The following is an 18,822-nucleotide window of genomic DNA, read 5'->3' on the forward strand; positions in this document are numbered from 1 at the left end:
AGGTATTTATTGTACTGTTCATAGGAGAAATAACACAACATCTAAGATTTGTTTTAAAATATATGAGGTAGTGTTGGGTTCAATGTAGATAAAATTAGATTGGTCATGTGTTGATCATTGTTAAAGTGAGGTGATGGGTATATGAGTGCTTGATTAAATTATTTTCTCTACTATTGTGTTTGGACTTTTTTAAAAAGATTTTTTATTATTTTTTATTTAAAAAAATTTTTTTTAGGATTTTATTTATTTATTTGACAGAGAGAGATCACAAGTAGACAAAGAGACAGGCAGAGAGAGAGGAGAAAGCAGGCTCCCTGCTGAGCAGAGAGCTCGATGCAGGGCTCCATCCCAGTACCTTGGGATCATGACCTGAGCTGAAGGCAGAGGCTTTAACCCACTGAACCACCAAGGCGCCCCATGATTTTTTATTTATTTATTTGACAGGGAGAAAGATCACAAGTAGGCAGAGGCAGGGGGAAGCAGGCGAAAGCAGGCTCCCCACTGAGCAGAGAGCCCGATGCGGGGCACGATCCCAGGACCCCGAGATCAGGACCTGAGCCAAAGGCAGAGGCTTAACCCTCTGCAACTCCCAGATGCCCTAAACTTTTTGGTAGTAAAAAAAAGGATCTTGGGGCGCCTGGGTGGCTCAGTGGGTTAAGCCTCTGCCTTCAGGTCAGGTCATGATCTCAGGGTCCTGGGATCAAGCCCCGCATCAGGCTCTCTGCTCAGCAGGGAGCCTGCTTCCCTTCCTCTCTCTCTCTCTCTCTGCCTGTCTCTCTGCCTACTTGTAATCTCTGTCAAATAAATAAATAAAATCTTAAAAAAAAAAAAAAGGATCTTGTTCACTCAGTCATCTCCTTCTATTTCCTCAGTACACTCCCCATCCAGAGTCGTAGCTGAGATGATAATTATTACCCCCCATTATGTGGCTGAGGAAGTGGCGGCTCTCACTGGATAAGGAAGTTGCTTATGGCAAGTGGAAGCAGAAAGCTCTGACTAGAATTCAGGCAGTCTGACTTCCTACCGAAGGTTCTTCTCATTGGATCCTGCATAAACATGAGCCTCCACAGCCATAAAACATAGAATTTGTGCATAAATACTTATCAGATTAATGAAAGAACTGAGACTCCAGTTGCTCATACATTTGCATGGGGCTTACCCAGACAAGTATGTGGATACCCAAGGGCTCTACATTTGCATCTACACAGAGACACAGCCCGGTTCACACAGCTATGCTTCCCTTGGTTGGACACTTGTAGATCACTTATTTTGAAAAGATGTGTGAGACATGATGTTCGGGGGAAGATAAAGAAGGGTATATCAGATTGTGACACCCATTCTGTGTGCTCATGTGAAGATCTGGGCACTTAACACACCCACAGTGAGACCTTACACACCAACAGGAGATCTAGAAGGAAGAAATATTCCTGGCAATGGACAGATCAAGCCTAGGACCACAGACACATGGAGAGTTTGGTGAGGAGGAAAAACACTGTCAGGCTAGTGCCTTGTACCTCTTAACAAAACTATATCTCTGCACGCAGGTACAAGAGAGTTTTCTCCTCTCACACATAAATATATTCGGATAAATACAATCACCTCATATTTCCAGGAAGAGTTTGTGCTTGACCCACATCCACCTTCCATACACATGTTACATAGCCATGTCTCTAGAGAGAATGCTTCTGAGTGGGTAAGTACAGGTCTAGAAGTTAGAGGACAGGAGTGCGACTCTACTGTCCACCACTTGCTGAGCATGTCATCTTCAGCAAATCACATCACCCTCTTTCGCTCAGTTTCCCCTCCAGAAACACAAGACTGACAATAAAAGCTAAGCTGCCATCTCAAACAATGCTAAACACAGGAAGTCCATTTTATTTATAAATTTGTATTTTACTCCACACTTTCATACTAAAAAACAATGAATATATACGGCATACATCACATTTATGTATGTATATGTCTATCTTTCTGTCGGTTAATCTACGGTATAGAAAAATTGAGTAAGTTGCCTAGGATGACACATTCCAAATACAGCATGGAATCAAGTGAAATGATGATAAGTTTTGGAGTTAGAAGCACCACTAATGAGCTAATACAGTATCCAGTATAAGTGTTAGGGAGTAGCTTCTGCTGGTTAGCTTCCACGGTTACATCAATGGGTCTTAAAATGTGGTTCAAAGATCCCTGGGGATTCTTGGAAACCCTTTCAGGAGCTCTGCGAGAGGTCCTGCCTCTCCCAGCTACTTAGTTGCATGAGTTTATGCACTTCATATACTTCAACCAAAACAATGTATTGCAACAAATTGAATGTGGAAACAGGTACGACAATCCATTCGTTCTCTATGAAGCTAGACATTAAAGAGATTTGCCTCCACGTGAAATGGTGACATTCTTCTCACTAAATTGTTTTGGGAAATATAGTTATTCTTCCTGAAAAGTTAGTTACGTTAACATGTAATGGATTCATTATTATGACTTTAAAAGATTCCTAGAAGGTTTCAGTTTTAATTTCTTTTTTTTTCCTAATTTTTAAAAATTTATTTATTTGACAGAGATCACAAGTAGGCAGAGAGGCAGGCAGAAAGAGAGGAGGAAGCAGGCTCCCTGCTGAGCAGAGAGCCCTATGCCGGGCTCCATCCCAGGACCCTGGGATCAGGACCCGAGCTGAAGGCAGAGGCTTCAACCCACGGAGCCACCCAGGCACGCCAGTTTTAATTTCTAATAAGGTAAATATCAATAGATATAACCCATATTTTAAAAAGTTCTTTGAGATTTTAATAATAATGGTTAAGAGCATAAAGGGATCCTGAGACCAGAATGTTTGAGAACCACTGGGTTACAGCTTGCTGTTGATGAGAACAAGAACCTGCTAAGCCAAGTAGCAAAACCCAGGTGACTGTAGGTCCTGCCTGCGCTCAGTCCCGCATCTCACCGGCGCTCCCTGCTAAACTCAGCCCATCCTCACAGCCAGTGCCCCGTCTGCCACAAGCAAAGAACTGAAGGAGTTCAGAGCACCCACTTTGGAGTCAGGCCAGTCTGACTGGAATCCTGGCTTTCCCAATGTGGTCTATAGCTAGCCTCCTGGGCCCCCCTCAGCTTCCCCTTGTGTAAAAAGTGGATCCACAACAACTTCCTTATAGCCATATTGTAAGGCTCAAATGAGATAGCAAATTTAGCACAGTGCCTGGTCCATAGTAACTGCTTAAGAAAATACCCATTATTATTAATAGAAATAGGAAGAAGGAGGAGGAGGAGGAGGAGAAGGAAGGAAGAATGGCACTTACTGAAAGCTTCCTGTATGCTGAGCACTATGGACGTGCTTTTCCCAAGTTAGCGCACTGACTCCTCCAGTACCACTGTAAGGCAGTTACCAACCCCAGGAGAGAGTCATGCTGCTGTCCCTGCTGCTGGTGTGGTGGTGGCAGTGGTTTCCTTGGCCCTGCCTACTGGCAGAGTCATGCAGACTGGCGGGCTAGAGAAATGTTTGATTGAACTTTGAAGAAGTGAAAGTATTAAGTGAGGAATCTGATCTGCCAGAGGCCTCTGACCCCCCCACCCACCCACCTCCTTCTTTTAGAGCCACCCTGGGCCTAAGAAGCCAAGTTGCAGGATCAAGGGTGAGTCCTCAGGCCACATGATCCTCAATAAAGGGGCAAGCCTTGGGGAGCAAAGTGGGGGAAAGAGGGGGCAGCAGAAGCCTCTGTTACCAGGGACATTAGGAAGAAGTCAAAGAGCCTACTTCACAGGAGCTCTAGCTGGGATGTTCTTTTCTGTCACACATTACCTCTACTCACATGCACATGCCCGCATGCACAAGTGCGAGTGTGCAAGCACACACAAAGTCACGTACCCATGCAGATATGAACAGAAGAAACGAATGTGATGAGGTCCTAGCATAAATCTGTCATGTGAGTTTTGAGGGTGTTTTCTTGGGTAAACATATGTGCAGAGAGAAAGGACTGTGTGAAATTATAGGCCAGAGAGGGACTCTCTCTCCAGTACTTCTCTCTTCCATCCTGACTAATTAGCAAAGATGCCCTAACAAAATACAGACTCCTGTCTCCTGTATCTTTCTTCCGTCAGGTTCCCCCAGAGAACGTCCTGGCTGATACTGGTCTATCCAACCAGTTGAAGGGTAGGGGGAATAGTTCAGTTGCCTCTCATTGCCATGGAAACTGAGTGGCAGAGCCACAGGGAGCATGAATCTGGGGCTCTTGGCCAACCACCAGTCTTCAAGGACAGAAGAGGGAGCAGGATGCCAGGCAGGGCGAAATCTCAGGATGGAGCTAGAGGAAAGGGAGGGAAGAGAGGACTTCATTCATTTCTACCAGTTTTCAACTGTGAGCGCTAGAGCGAGGACCTCGGATTCATTCCAGCCTGGTACTCTGGGGTAGAAAGTGGGCTCCTGCTGAAGCCAGGTCTACCAGGCAGTGTTCAAGAGTCTGAATTATCTTGGCCTGAATTATCTAGACTCAGACTGAACTGGATTGACTACGAGAAGAAAAGACATTCTATTATTTACCCAGACTGAGTTTACCACCCTCTCCTTAAGCTTTGGAGACCATATATTGCTGCTTATGTTTCTTTTTTATTTTTTGGAGGAGAGTGAAAAGAGGCCCTCTAAGATGCACAGTGCAGACACTGTCTTGGTCTCCTCAGTTAGGGTTATGGAATTCTGGGAGGGGTTGGGGGGTGTTCTAATGGCTCAGAAAACAACTTTGCCATCAAGGGAAGGGGCAGGCTGTCTTGCCAAGGCCCTCTCCCCTCTATGGTCAGGATATGTAGATAAGTTCAAACTCTGGAGCCCAAAACAGCCCCCAAAGAACTGGGGCAATTACCTAAGTAATTCTTCACCAAACCCTTCAACCTCAGATTCCTCGCTTTCCCCTGAATTCAGTGGTAACTGTCCCAGTCAGAGAAAAGACTGGTTCCTGGGGACCAAGACTCAAACTGCAATTCCAGGGCCCTCTCCAGCTGGGAGAATGAAATGCAAGTGACTGGAGGCTGGGGAGGGTTGTCCAGGGTTGGCCTTACCGGTGTCTGGGCCCTGGGGTAACAAAGCAGACGCCAGAGGCCCTCCATTTGGGGGCTTCTTTGAGTCCCAGAAGTGGAGGGAGGAGGAAAAGGAGGAAAGGAAGGTGTGGGGGGAGGGGCAGGCTGGAACAGATGCTTCCAGATCTAAAGAAATAATTTGAGGGGGAAAGGCAGGATCAAACGGAGGAAGAGGAGGGGGAGGCAGGAGGAAAGGAAAGAGAACAAAGGTATGGTGGGGATTGGAGGCTCTTTGGTGGAGGAGATAAAGGGGAATCCGGGTGACTTGGCTAAGCCGACATCTGCCCAGGCTGTAAAACCTTGTTCTGTATGCTGCTGGCTCTGGAGCGGTTGGTCCTATCAGCCTGAAGTAGCCTGGACTGGAGGCTCAGATGGGAACCTTTGAACCTCAGCTGTCCCTCCCAGATTCTGCCCCCACCTTTTGGTTCTTCTTCTCTGCTTTCTCAGTTGGAGGGGAGTCCCAGGAGGAACACTGGGGCTGGGGATCATCCCAGAGGATCACTGCAGGACGAGAAGGGCAGAGGAGCAAGGATGTGAGGAAACACCACCTAGCACAGAGAGCGATAGAGATGCCAGGCAGAGACCTGGAGATGGCCAAGCAAAGACAGGCAGGGGTACAGGCAGTCACAATCCAAAATGGGTCGAAATGGTCAGACAGAGTCCAAGGAGAAAGTTTCCCAAGTTGGTGTGCATGTTGGGGGCAGGGGAGCATCTCTCCATCTCACCTTTGAGCTTGGCAAAGATAGAGCTGAGGTGGGGAGCTGGGGAAAGGCAGGGAGCAAATGTCGTTGGGGAATATTCCATACCTCCCCCATTTTCTTCTCTCCCCAAACTGCCTGCCATTTTTGCCTAGAGCTAGAACCAACCATATCCTACAACCTTATTTTCCAAGATCTATTCTAGCTGAGTGGAAAGACTCCACATGCACAAAGTTACAAACACTGTGCTACCGCCCAAAGGGACAGAGTCAAAAATAAGGGTGGGGCAATCACTGGGATGGGGAGAGATCAAGGAACAAGAACAAACTGGTTGGGGTACACCTCCCAAGTTACTTGCCCCCCCCCACCCTATCCCCCAGTGGATAACGGAGTCCTGTCTCTGCTCATCAGATTTGAGAGCAAGGTCTCCCCTTTTGTTAAGAGCCCTGATCCTAATCTGCTGCCCAGAGACAAAGGCCAGGGGCAGAGGGAAGAAATGCTTCCTATGATTTGGGGTGGAGGTGCAGGGAGGCCCCATTCTGGGCCTGGAATTCCTGTGATGGAGAGGACCATTTGTTGGTTTGATAGCCTGGGATTCTTCTCTCTCTGCGTGCCCACAAAAACCTTGAGAGGGTCCCATTTCCCGCTCTTGTAACTCCGGAGGAAACTATGCTTTCATTTCTAAAGAAAATGGAATCCGATTTGGTGGTGGTAACGGTGGGGTATTTCTCGGTCGAGGAGCGATGGAGAGTGTGCTCAATATTCTACGGGGAAAAAAACTGAAGGCGGAATAGGGCAAAGAAAGGGGAGCTTGGGCTCTTAAAGGGCGAGACCTGGAGGTGGAGCAGAGTTCACCGCGCAGTGAACCCGCTGGGCCGGTCGCGCAGCCCGCGGCCCCCTCCCAGAGCCCTATTGTCCGCGGGCGGAGCCCGGGGTCGTGACCCAGCTGAAGGCGACACGGCGCCCGGAGCGGCCTTGGCGTGGAACCCTGAGGGGGCGCCGGGCCGCCGCCCGCCTCTCGCACCTCACCTTTGCCCGGGCTGGCCCGATTTCGCCATCCTCAAGACCCTGGTCGCTCTAGAAGGGAGCCGGGACCCCCGGAGGCGGCGGCCGCTCTGTGCCCCATTCTCTGGCAACGGCTGCTTGAGAAGCCAGGGACCGGCGGCGGGAACCTAGGGTCGCACAGTCTGGCAGTGCCTCCTCCACACTCCGTCTTAAGGCTGGTCCCCCGGAAGTTCAAATATATCTCGCTTTCCCAATCTCGGAGACTGGGCAGAGAGGGTCAGAAAGAAGGAGTGGGTAAAGGTGACACCTCTTTGGGCTTGACCCTTACCCCATCCCCACTGGTGGAAGAGACGCTAGAGGACCCTACGTCTTAGGAAATCTGGCAATTGCTGACGGGAACTGGAAATTTAAAATAGTCCTTTCCATGTATTAGACTGCATCACCCTGTTTACCCTCAAATGTGGGACATCCTCCCTACCCTTCTGCCTGTCTTCCCTGCCTCCTAATCTATAAGCTAGGCGGATCTGCAGGGACTGGGAAGCATGGAGGTGATGCTGCAGAGGCCTTCGCCCCTGTGTGCATGGATGTATGCTCCGCTTCAGGATGGACCCAGCCATGGGGCTGGCCCCAGAGAGAAGAGAAGATAAACCCTGAGGACTGGAGACAAGAGCCAGGTCTTCCAAGGGGCTCCTGGCTGCTACCAAATCCAAAAAAGAAGCCCACATCTGGAGCTACAGGGATTTTAGGGTGGCTGCGGGGAGACTTTCGGGTCTCTGGCTCGAACAGTGTGCTCAGCCATTTTTCATTCTCAAGAGGCAACTAAAACTCTGATACCACAGGCTGCAGAGAAAAAATTTAAATGGAGTTAGCTATATGGGGGGGGGGTAGAAAAAGCAGGCCAAGTTGGTGGCGTGACGGGGGGGCGATCAGTTCAGTCAGAAAGGTTGGTCAGGGGCAAAGATTTTTTCCCTACCAAATCCCCCAAATATTTGTTTTGGGCTCCTGCCCACCCAGATAAATCAAGCTAACAGATTAGGAAGTGCATAAAATTGTATTCTTAGATAATGATATCCAGAGAGGTAATAAATATTCCCTCTGCTCTGGTGGCCACTGGAGTTGGGGGAATCCTCCGTCTCTTTTTCCAAGCCTGTGAAGGGTCTCTTAGAATTAGCTCTCCGAAAGTGGGATACCAGATAGAAACTGTGGAAAACTATGAGAAGTAGCTTTGTGAGGGCAATGGCACGCTCCCCCAGCACTGGGCAAAAATTGGAGGAAAAGATGGTGGAATTCCCCCCCCCCCCCCCCGCACGCTGCTCCTCCCGGTCATGGCACCCTCAATCTCGAGGGCCCCCTTCAGAGTCTGTCTTCTCTTATCTTGGACAAGCAGAGAAATGGTGCCTAGCAGAGGGTACCCTCGTCCCAAGCTCTGGAGAACCCCTTGTTTTATCTTCCGTTCCACTCCCCCAAACACACACATACACATCCATCTAACAGCGGGAAGGCAGCTCTGAACTGCAATCTGCTAAGTCCACGCATATGGAAAAAAAAAAAAAGATAATGCACAGATTGCAGAGCAAACTTTGTAGGAAACTTCATACAAGCAGCAGCAAGACGCCCTCAGAGAAATAAAGTTCCCCAGTCCTTCCCCCGCTCCCCAGGCTCACTTTCGCTCCCCACCTTCTTTCTGAGCCAAATTTCTTCACTCCCCAGGTACATAACTCAGCACAGAAACTCCATTTTCCCCAAGCAGAAGCCCTCTGTTCGTGATTGGATTTCCCGCCTTCCCTCCCCAAGATTGGGAGTTGAGCTAAAAATGGAATGGCAAACAGAGACAGAGTTGTAACTGCTATGCTCCTCGGCCTGAGCAGATCGAGTGCTAACTACTTACATGGCAAGGGGATTTGTGACCTGTGGGGATCTCCTGGTGCTTGGAGAGAAGGACCTTGGAAGATTGCCGCTTTCACCCGGTCTTCTTTTAACTTAGCCATTGGAGAGAGAGATACAATGCGCTAGCAGGCATTCATGCGCCTTGCCTCTCCCATTACTCTGGGCAAGAAATCCCCAGCCCTTCAAAAGCAGTGGCATCGTATCTGGAGACCAGGGGCTGAGCAAAGCCTGGCTTGGGAGGGTCGGAGATGGGGGTGGGGGAGAGGTCAGAGGCGCTGCCGAATATAAAGGCGATGGGAGAGAAAATGCTGTGTCCTCCCCGTGAACCTGGGCTGAGTCCTCCCCCACCCCCCAGCCTTTCCCCTCTGCTCAACCCAACTCAACTTCGATAAAAGCTCTAACCCTCCGCTTCCCAATGAGGCTGTGGCAGCTTTGCATGGAGCAGCAGCCCCAGCGGGGGACCCAGACTGTTGGAACAAGGAGCCTGGCTCAGGTCGGCCCTCCACGCCCGCACTCCACCCCACCCCGTCCCTCTCTCCCGCACCCTGATCCCATTCTGGGGTGGTCAGGCCCAAGGAAAGGAGCGCTCCCGGGAAAGAGGAGAGAATGGAGCCCACTGGAGGGAAGGCCAGAGGCCAAAATCTTCAAAAACTCAAACGAATGAGGGTTTAGTTTTGTTTCATTTGTCAAGAATTAGGGATTTCTGATGTTTCCCCTTGTCACACCAAGAGGCACTGAGAACAGCTAAGTGTGTATGCGTTAGACGGGAGGGAGTAACTGAACTCCCTAAAGAAGGCAAATAAAAGAACCATCCCAGTCCTCGCCTGCTGCTTTCCTGGGCGAGAGTGTCCTTTCGGCAAGTTCAGGGAGAAGCTTGAGAAAGAAAAGATAGTCATTTTCCTCCTCACTTTCATCTCTTCCACTTTAGGGAAGAGAAGAGAATAAATTCCTCTAAAACCAAAGGAGGAAAGTTAGAAAAGACTATAGATCCTAAGTTCCTTTTTTTTTTTTTCCCCTCTTCCTCCATATAAACTTCCTTACTGGGTTGCAAAGACACCTAAGTCCAACCCTCAGTCCTTCCTTCCCTTCTCCCAAGCACTGTTAGACCCCCTTTTCCTGCCCCAAAGTCAATTGCCTCAAGATGCTAGGAGTTACAGTCAGATTTGGCCCCTAATTCACTTGATTACATGAAATAACTCCAGATAATTGTTGGCCCTGCTCGTTTACACTGCAGGCAGCATGTTTTGCTATCTCCAGGGCACCACTGAGGGAGAAGAAAGTAGACCTACAGGACCAAGTGATATCTCTCTCTCTCTCCCCAGCTACAAATCCTGGGTCTCTTTGCCCTCCCTCTTCAACTTCTGGTGCCTTCTATTCTGAAATTTAGATAAATTGTCTGAGAAGCCCACCGAGCCCCCACTCCCACTTCTTCCAACAAGCAAGCAAAAATTTGAGCAGGCCCCGCTTAGGGCCTGGTCTTGAGGATCAGGATGATTTGGGAGCCTTTGGCTTAAATTAATTATTCAGGTAATCCCGGCCAGTTTTTGTTGCTACTGTTTCTCTCTCTCTCTCTCTCTTTTTAATCCCCAAGGAAACAAATTAATTTTTTTTTCTTTAAACAGTCAGACAGCCTGTTTCCAGCTATTTCCAAACCCTGCCAAGACCTGGGAGCTTATAGGAAGAGGGGTAGTCCCTGTGTCTTTTCTCAACACCTGGCAGGTCCATGATAAAAGTTAGGGGAAAAAATAAAAGTTCTTCATTATCTCCAGGCATCAGGCTTTGAGGCCTACCCAAGCAAGGGGGCCTCCCACGCCTCTGGCCTCCACTTCACCCTTCTTTCCAAGTCTAAACAAACAGAGAAGCCACCCTGACGGGTCACTTTGCTGCTCCAGAGTCACCAACTCAAAATCTTCCTTCTTTCAAGAAGCACAGGCAGCTTGAGGGGGCATCTTCCTTAATCCTTCATTCCAAAAGAGTCCTAAAAGATGAAAAAAAACTCTTCTCTTCCTCCCACTCCCTAAACTTGCCTTCTTGTCTGCAAATAAGGCAGGCCTACTCAGCAGAGAGAAAAGAGAAGAAGGGAGAGGGAAATCAACAAAAAGAAGACACTGTGCCTAACTATAGAAAAGTGAGACCCTCCCAGCTCCACTCTAAAGACCCCCAGGAGAGTCTGGCCTCTTGGCAGACTCAGGGAAGGGACGGGGGAAATCAGCACTAATCTTCCACATCCCCTTTTTTGAGGATCCCCTGTCCCAATCCCCTTGCTGGTGCACCTAAGGAGGTTGGAGAAGGAGTTGAGAGTTAAGATTTGTGTGTTTGCTTAGAGTAAACTTAGGCAACTATAGAGAAGGTGGGATGTTACCAGGCCAGAAGGAGGAGGGGGATAAAAAGAAACCATCAGACATTGACGTAAAACTAATTCACATCCACTGGTTTATTATTGATCATGGGGCATTTCACATCGACACTAAAATTCTTTATTGCAAGTTTTACAATAATCAAGTAAATTCAGTCCAAAAACACAATGACCACGATGGTGGGGTGGGGTGGGGGTTCTACCTATAGACTGCCTCTCTGAACTGAAAGTTCATTTTTATTTTCTTTTGGCTCCTCAAACTGCACAGCTCTGAGAGGCTCTTCAATGCATTTAGCTTTGTCTGCTGTCGTCCCCCCTCTCCTCCCAGGCCCCCCCCCAACAATAATACAAAAGAACTTCATAGCTTTGTTCTCCTTAAAATGACTTCCCCCTCACTAACCTCCCCTGGTGCATTTTCAATGCAAAAGGCCTAAGGAAAGAGGGGGGAAGGAGGAGGAGGAGAAGGATGAGAATTGGCTTAAAAATCTCTCTTTCCTTTTTTTTCCTCATTTCCCCTGAAATTCACCCAAACCAGACCATCGCACCTTGCAATATATAATTTTTGCAGCTTTTTCCTTAAAAAATAAATAACCCCCCCAAATGGCCTTAAAAAAACAAACAAACAAACAAACCCCAGCAGGTACCATGCTAAGACAACATCACATGCTTAAAAGGGTCCTTAACAGTGGAAGGGAGAGAAGGGCAGAGGGCTTGTTTATCTGTTTAGTCAGTTTGGAATTGACAAGGTATAAGGTGGAAAGAAGAGAGAAAAGAACCAAAAAATATATATATATTAAATTCTATAAATAAGAGTCAATTTGTGTGTGAGGGGAGGATGGGGGCATGGGGTGGGGGCAGGGTGTGAGTTATGTTTTATAACCTGGTAATGTCCTCTGCCCGTTGCTGCTCCTGCGGCGTGGCGCTCTGGGAGTGGTCTTCAGAAGTGCCCGGGGTGGCTGCCGAGAGGGTGCTGGGCGCAGCGCCGGCCGGGGGCGCTGACCTGACTTTGGTGTTGGGGAGTCGGTGGTCCTTCTTCCATTTCATGCGACGGTTTTGGAACCAGATTTTGATCTGCCTCTCAGAGAGGCACAGCGAGTGGGCGATCTCGATCCTTCTCCTTCGGGTCAGGTAGCGATTGTAATGAAACTCTTTCTCTAATTCCAGGACTTGCTGCCGGGTGTAGGCTGTCCTCGAGCGCTTGGGTTCCCCTCCGTTATAATTGGGGTTCACTGGGGGGGACGAGGAGGGGAAAAGCAAATAGTGGGGTTCAGAGGCAGCAGGCTCCCGCCCCCACCCTCACCCCATCCTCAGCTCTGTGGAACAGGAGGAGGGGGTGGAAATAAAGTCATCAAGCTAAATGGGTTATAAAGAAGTTGAAGGAAGCTGGAGACTTTGTAGTGTAATAAGAGGGGAATCCTCATTGTAACGACACTGAATTATTTATGCGCCCTTAGAAAGCGAGCATAGTTTTCACACATACATAACAGATCGTAGCACATGGCTCGGACTGCCCAGAGTAGCTAAGCCATAAAATTTATGGGGGATGTAATTACCCATTCTCGCTCGTAAATCCAGTTCAATTGTGCTAACCCAGAGTCGCTCCTGGAGAGAGAGGGGGAAGGAGAGAAAGGAGGACGGGGGCCGGAGGGGGCCGCGGAGGGTGGGGAGCGCTGGGGAAGTGGGGAGGGAGGGGGAGAGCAAAAAGCAAAGTTGCCTACCCGTGCTAACGTGGATTTTTTTCATCCATGGGTAGACTATGGGTTGCTTGCTGGCGGCGCTGGAGGGATGGTCAGGGGCTGGCTGGCTGCAGGCTGGCGGGGCTGGGGACGGGGAGGCGGAGGCGCCTGAGAGAGGCGCCGGCTCGCAGAGCGGCTGTGATTTCTCGGGGTGGTGGTGGCCCGCCTGGGCCGGCCCGTGGCCTCGCGAATTGCCCGGCCCCTGGAGACTGGTGCAGCTATACTGGCGCTCGGGGTAGCTAGGGCGCGGAGGCGGTGGTGGGTACAGCTCCTGGTGGTGATGCTGGAATCCCGATTCCCTGGTCCGGCCGTAATATTCCGGACTGTGTTCAGGGATGTAGCTATTTTGCGAATATTCTTCGCATGGAGGAAATTTCGGATCGATGTAGTTAGAGTCCATCAAATACGAGCTCATGATCATTAATTTCTGGAGTGGAAAATAATTTTTCTCGCTTTGTCGTTTTTCTGCTCCATAAAGCCCTCCTACTAGCTAGCGACCCTGTAAAGTTACTTTCACCATGTGACTCCGCCGGCCAATCACACGGAGCAACCCAGTCCCCGGATAAGGAACCGAATCGCTTTATTCAAAATGTATCCAATTTTTTTTGTGTGTGGTGGTGGTGGTGGTGGTGCTGGGGGTGGTGGGGGTGGTGATGGGGGGCTAGCAGGCGGGGACCAAGGTACCCCCACTGCGCACCCCGCCGACTGACAGCCCTCCCCTGCAAAAGGAGATGGGAAGCCCCCAGCTCCCTTCCAAAGCCTGGGCTTTGGGGGGCTTTCGGGAGGCTGTGGTTCAGCCCCCTCCCAGAGTCTCCCCGTGGGCCTCCGGTGGGCCCGATGGGCCTCGTCTCCTGAGTTTTTCCAGAGGTCTCCATTCATGGCGATCCTGTGTCGGTCTGTGTAGGTCACTGGGCAGCGCCCCTCTTTTGCAGGAAGAGGAAGTTGAATGAGGAGGACTGGAGTGGAGGTTGGATGGGGAGGGGCCCAGGCTGAGCCCAGGAGGCTGAAGAGCCTGGGATGCCCCCCATCCAAGGATACCAGAGTCCATCCCCCTTCCCCATACACACTCACCCAACCCTATGGCCACGGGGTCGGCGAGGCAGGGTCCCAGCTGGACCGGGCAGGTAGAGGCAGCGGGATGCAAATGATTCTGACGTCATTTCTGGAGGTCTGGGGGTTGAGCCCCCGCTGAAGAGAGACAGGAAGTGGTTGGCAAAAGCAGAGTTCAGAAGCCTTGTCCTCCTCCCCTGGTACCCACTGACCCTCCCTGCCCCAGCCGCAGAGCAGAGGAACTCTTCTACTGCTGGCTGCTGTTTCTACTCTCAATCCAACTGGCCTGTGGCTTTCTGACAACTACCTCTAAGGCTGGCTCCTTAAGGACGTGGGGCAAGGAGGAGAGAGATCTTCCAGAAGTCAGTGCCCGGAGATGGTGCCCAGCCAAGGCCCTGGAAGCTCTTCTTTCTTCATCTCCACAGAAGGCCGACCTAGTTAAGAGGGAGGCCTGTGCGGGAGAGCCTGCTTCCGGCCAGGGATCGTATCCATGTAACACATATGTTTACATGTAAACACACATTCCCAGGGGCCAGCTCCAGGCTGCTTTCCAAAACCTGAGGGGTGAGCTCACCAAGGTGGGGGAGGCTGGGCAGGCCGTGGGGGTCTCCGGGCAATTCCTACCAGCTCCCCCTCTCTGCCACCCACCCACAGGGAATACCCTGATGGTGGGAGTCGGGGGCACGGAGAAGGGAGGGGGCAAGACAGGGCTGCTTTTTCTGACACCCCCACCCCAGCCAGGGGTGGCCACGTCATGCCACCAATTCCAATTAGCTGATCCCATAACTCAGAGTTGGGGGGAGGTAGCAGAAGGGAGAACCCAGGGAGGGAGCTGGGTCCCCTTGTTGTACTTGATAACAATTATAGTTTAAAATCATAGCTTGCCGGGGCTCGGCTATATTTTACTTGATAACAATAAAAGTGACACATAAAGTTAACTGTTTATGTTTTATTTATTAGACTAAATCTGCCAGCGGTGGTAGGAGCGCTTGCCTCGTCGCTACAGCTTTTATAGGGCTGTAAAACGTCATAAATCAGTCTCGCGGAATCGCCCGCACTCTTTGTGTCGGCGGCGGCGGCGCAGGGCTGGCGGCCGCTGGCTGCCTGCTCCCTCCTTTCCACGAAAAGTCGTAATGTGATTTTTTTCCCCTCTGATTTTATTATTATGATCGCCGCCGTGATTAGTCAATCTACCTTTAATTCGCCGCCCTACGCTGCCTCCTCCCAGCCCAGCCTGGTTGACACTTGAATAAGTACCTTTTAAAACGGCATAACAACTATTTGAGGGTTTAATTAGAACATCTGCAATTAAGGGAATGAGGAGGGGAAAAGGAAAAAAAAAAAAGCCCTCGTGAGAGGGAGACTGAAGGCGGGAGATTCCCCACCTGCCTTTTACCACCTTAGGGATGCGGGAGAGGGGGTCCCCACGTCAAAATTTAGGGCTCACCCTGAGGGCAGGAATGAGAACCGCCTGGGCCCCCTGGCCACTCTCTGTCCTCCAATGCTGAGTCTCTGCTCACCCCCGGCTCACCAGGAGCCAGTGCTTGGGGGCCCCTGGATACTCTGTCCCCAGGAGGATAATGCCCTGTGCCCCTACCACCAGGCGGTCGAGGGAACAGGAATTCCCTGGGGGTGCACCGTCTCTCAGAGAAGTGTCCCAAATTTCCCAGTGGGTCCCTGCCCATTCCCGTCTGGGACCGTCAGCCTGTGAGGACTGGCCAGTTTGGTTGAAAGAGGAATGTGAAACTGTGGGGGAGAGGCTGGGGTTCAGTTGATAGTGGTTTGGAGCCTGGGAGGGTGGCTTATTTGTTGTAATTGTTGGGGGTAGGGGTGGGTTAATTATAAGTTAGTGGAAGAGGGCAAAGGGAAACCAATGCTGAATGCTGCTCTACACAGAGTCTGAACTGCAGCCCCAGACTGGCCCCAGGGAAAGCCAAAGCTCCCGAAGGCAGGTAGGGTTGGGGGGAGGGTTCTGAAGAAGATAGCCTTCCAGCCCCACCCCCAACCTCCCTTGAGGCCCGCACCTGGATCTGGCTGCCCCACCCAATCCTCCCCCAGAATACTCTTTCTTTCTCAGGAAAGGTGAGGTCTTGGCCTGGCTTCTCTGCTCCCAGCCCTCACACTCATCTTCTACCTGCCCTGCCCCCCGCCCTTCCCCCAACCCTCTTTTCTTCCATCTCTTCACCTTCTTGGGCTTTTTAGGGAATTCCTCCCAAGGTGTCGCCCCTCCTCTGCCACCACTCCCCAGGATTCTAAGTTCCTGCAGGTGGGTCAAGGGAGCCAGAGCAGGAAACCCACTTTGGGCCAATACATATTAAGTAGATACAGAAAGTTCAGTGGCCTCCAGCTGAATGTCAAGTCTGTCTTTGGTTATTACACATAACAAATACATATGCATACATACTGTTAATACTTATTAATACATTAAATGCCTCCTTGTGCAGCCATAAATATGTGGGGTTCTCATCCCAGGTTTGCACATCTAACTTGACATGCACCTCCAGGAAGTGAAATCTGAGAGATTCCTCCAAATGGGCCCACATTCATCTACATCATTTGTCCAAAAGCCCTTTTGGGGTGCCTATACCTCAATAGCAAGGAAGTCGCCTATCACAAGGGGAAAATAGCAAGCCAGCTGGGCTCTACCACACACATACATGCAAACAATTTCACCTGGATATTATTACAAGCACAGAAATAAAATCCCTCTGGAGAGCTCGTGCACTTAGCATTGGCTTAATGGGGGGGGGGGCACTCAAGCAGCTCTTGCCTGTGATGAGTCCTAGTTTCTGGTCCTCTCTCCTTTTGTGCTTTGCCCTGCTGCTCTTGTCTTGCCAGCCCAAGGATCTCCATCCCGCTTGCCCTCCACCTCTCTCTACCCCAATTTTATTTTATTTTTTATTTTTTCTGACCACCCTTTGCCAGCTTCCAAACGCTCTCTGAATGCCACCCTCCCCATCTCCTTTCTAAATCTCTATCTGGTTTCTCTTTCGGAAACACGTTTCAGTACAAAGCGCTTCCCTTCTGACACCGCTGAAGAAAAATATGTGTCCATTGTGTGCGAGGCCTTATTGTGCCCAGATTACCATACTGACCGTTGGATAACCCATATTCCTCCCCTCCCCAGTAACAAGCTGCCGGCTGGGGGACCTCGGCGGCTCCACACATTCTGTGCTGTATTAAAATCTCACCCCTCAGACTCCCTGGATTTTCCTAGGGAGAAAAATAAATGGGAGAACCAACTCAGGATTTGGAGGGCAAAGAGAAGGAAAATGAGGGTCATTCCTTTTCCCACTCTCGGAAGTGCAGGATTTTGTGTGGGTGTATGATGTGGTTTTGTTATTGTGCTAGAGATGAAAAAATCGCAAAACCTCGCTTTCCTCTTCCTCAAATAAATGGACTATTAGATGGTATGCAATCAAGTAATTCCCTCCATTTTTATTTTTTCTCCAAGCATCCTGAAAACCCCAAAGTAAAGCAAGACTCTTATCTCATTTTTTTGCGGCGTATGTATGTCTATATGTGTGTTTTTGTCCCTTTCTAACGCCAGCAGGCAGAGGTAATGTATGCAAAAGAATATGCAAATGCTTAATTGATTTTTTCTTAAATCTCTTGTCAGTAAAAGTAATGAATTGGTCTAAAATGATTTTAATAACCTGGACGTGTCACCAGAAAATACTAAACCTTTTTTTTTTCCTCCTGGAATCGCTTATAGTCTCAAAAAAAAAAAAAAAAAAAGCAATCATGGAATGTTAATTTGCCCCCCTTTAAAATATTAAAGATGAATTTCTCTTGTTTGTTCCGAGACCATAGGCAAGGTCCTTTCGTGGATTTCCCCCTCCTTGCCTTGCCTTCCTTGGAATTCAATTTTCCTCAAATCTCGTTTAAAGTGGCTTTTTAAAAAGTGGCCGCATTTTAATATTGGTTAGACAGAGTGACCTGCATTTCACCTCGGGTGTTTGACTTGTTCCAATAGGTCACTGCCATGGGGTTATTGATGGGGAAACTCCATTGAAATTTGTCTCTTCGCAAATGGCCTTTAGATCTTCCAGCGAGTTCAATAACTAGTTATAATGTGGAAGGGGAAAAATGAAGGCCCTGGGCTAACGAATTTGATGTTTCATTTTTATGCTGGAGAAATTGTTAGTTAGAGATTGGGTTCCTCACCCCCTTTCTTGGTCATCCTGGCCTCACTCACCCCCACTCTCATCCAAGGCTGCTGGATTATATCCCCTTTAAAACTTGAGCTAGGGTGTCCCTTTCTGCTCTTGATGCAAGCTTTAATTCTTTTTATTATTAATCTTGTTGTTGTTACTGCTAAAAATTCTGACTTAAGGCTGGAGGAAGCTTGCACTGCTAGAGATTTGTAACCTTAACTTTCCTGTTAAGGGGGGAAAGGACTTTTACTTTTAAAGGAGGTGAAATGTAGTTTTGAAAGTTCTAGGAATTAGGCTGGCTCTGGAGTAGCTTATGGTGGGCTCCCTGGCCTGTGCTTCCAGAATTAATGAAATGATAGGAGGCTGGGAACCCTCTGGGGGCTTGACGAGGGCATCTCAAAATGGCCCAATCTCTTCTTGGCCTCTGAGCTGCCACGGAACCATGGGATCAGGCACCAAGAACCAAGAAAGGCAGAAACTGGGAAAGACTAAGGAAAGAGGGAGAATTCTATGGAGTAGGCAAGAAAATCTTGGGTGTCTCTCCTCCAGGGTCAGAGAACAGAATTCCTGGGGACTTAGAACTGCTTTCTTCATGAAAAGGGCACTCCAGGAAAGCCCACCACCCGGAGACAGTGCATTTTAGTGAGCTGGAAAGAACAGAGGAAAATAATGGGGGTGGGGGAGTGATGGAGATTTTTTATAAGATTCCCTTGTTTTCCCTCAAGGAGTCAGAGAGGAAAGGGCAGGGGAAGGGAAGGAAGGTCTTTATTTTATTCTCCCCAACCACAACCAAGTTGGGGCCCCCTTGACTATCCAGAAAAACCTCTGTGAGAAAGGACTGTGGAGAGCTTGGTCTCTCTGGACTGACCCAGCCATAC

The 18,822-nt window shown here is 49.5% G+C and overlaps 1 protein-coding gene across 2 annotated transcripts; it reads right to left on the reverse strand.

The window, feature by feature from the left end:
* Nucleotides 1-11,055: 11,055 nt before the first annotated feature.
* On the reverse strand, nt 11,056-17,514 carry HOXC4 (homeobox C4). 2 transcript variants are annotated; one of them, XM_045073183.1, is made up of 4 exons: nt 14,095-17,514; nt 13,809-13,925; nt 12,720-13,164; nt 11,056-12,230 (listed from the first exon to the last, which is right to left on the reverse strand). In XM_045073183.1, the coding sequence occupies exons 3-4, from the start codon at nt 13,156-13,158 to the stop codon at nt 11,875-11,877; spliced, it is 795 nt and encodes a 264-aa protein (XP_044929118.1). In that variant the 5' UTR covers nt 13,159-13,164; nt 13,809-13,925; nt 14,095-17,514; the 3' UTR covers nt 11,056-11,874. The 2 variants fall into 2 exon arrangements, with proteins under 2 accessions (XP_044929118.1, XP_012902393.1); XM_013046939.2 differs by having other exon boundaries at nt 12,720-13,660; nt 14,095-17,513.
* Between the last annotated feature and the right edge of the window lie 1,308 nt (nt 17,515-18,822).

Source organism: Mustela putorius, unplaced genomic scaffold (genome assembly GCF_011764305.1).
Source record: "Mustela putorius furo isolate JIRA1106 unplaced genomic scaffold, ASM1176430v1.1 tig00537227_pilon_pilon_pilon, whole genome shotgun sequence".
In the NCBI taxonomy this organism is placed as follows: Eukaryota; Metazoa; Chordata; class Mammalia; order Carnivora; family Mustelidae; genus Mustela; species Mustela putorius.

Excerpts from the sequence above, each read along its gene's own strand:
- HOXC4 (XM_045073183.1), bottom strand. The coding sequence starts at position 13,158 with ATGATCATGAGCTCGTATTTGATGGACTCTAACTACATCGATCCGAAA. Across the intron at positions 12,231-12,719 it reads AAAAATCCACGTTAGCACGG|TGAACCCCAATTATAACGGA; the intron begins GTAGGCAACTTT and ends CGTCCCCCCCAG.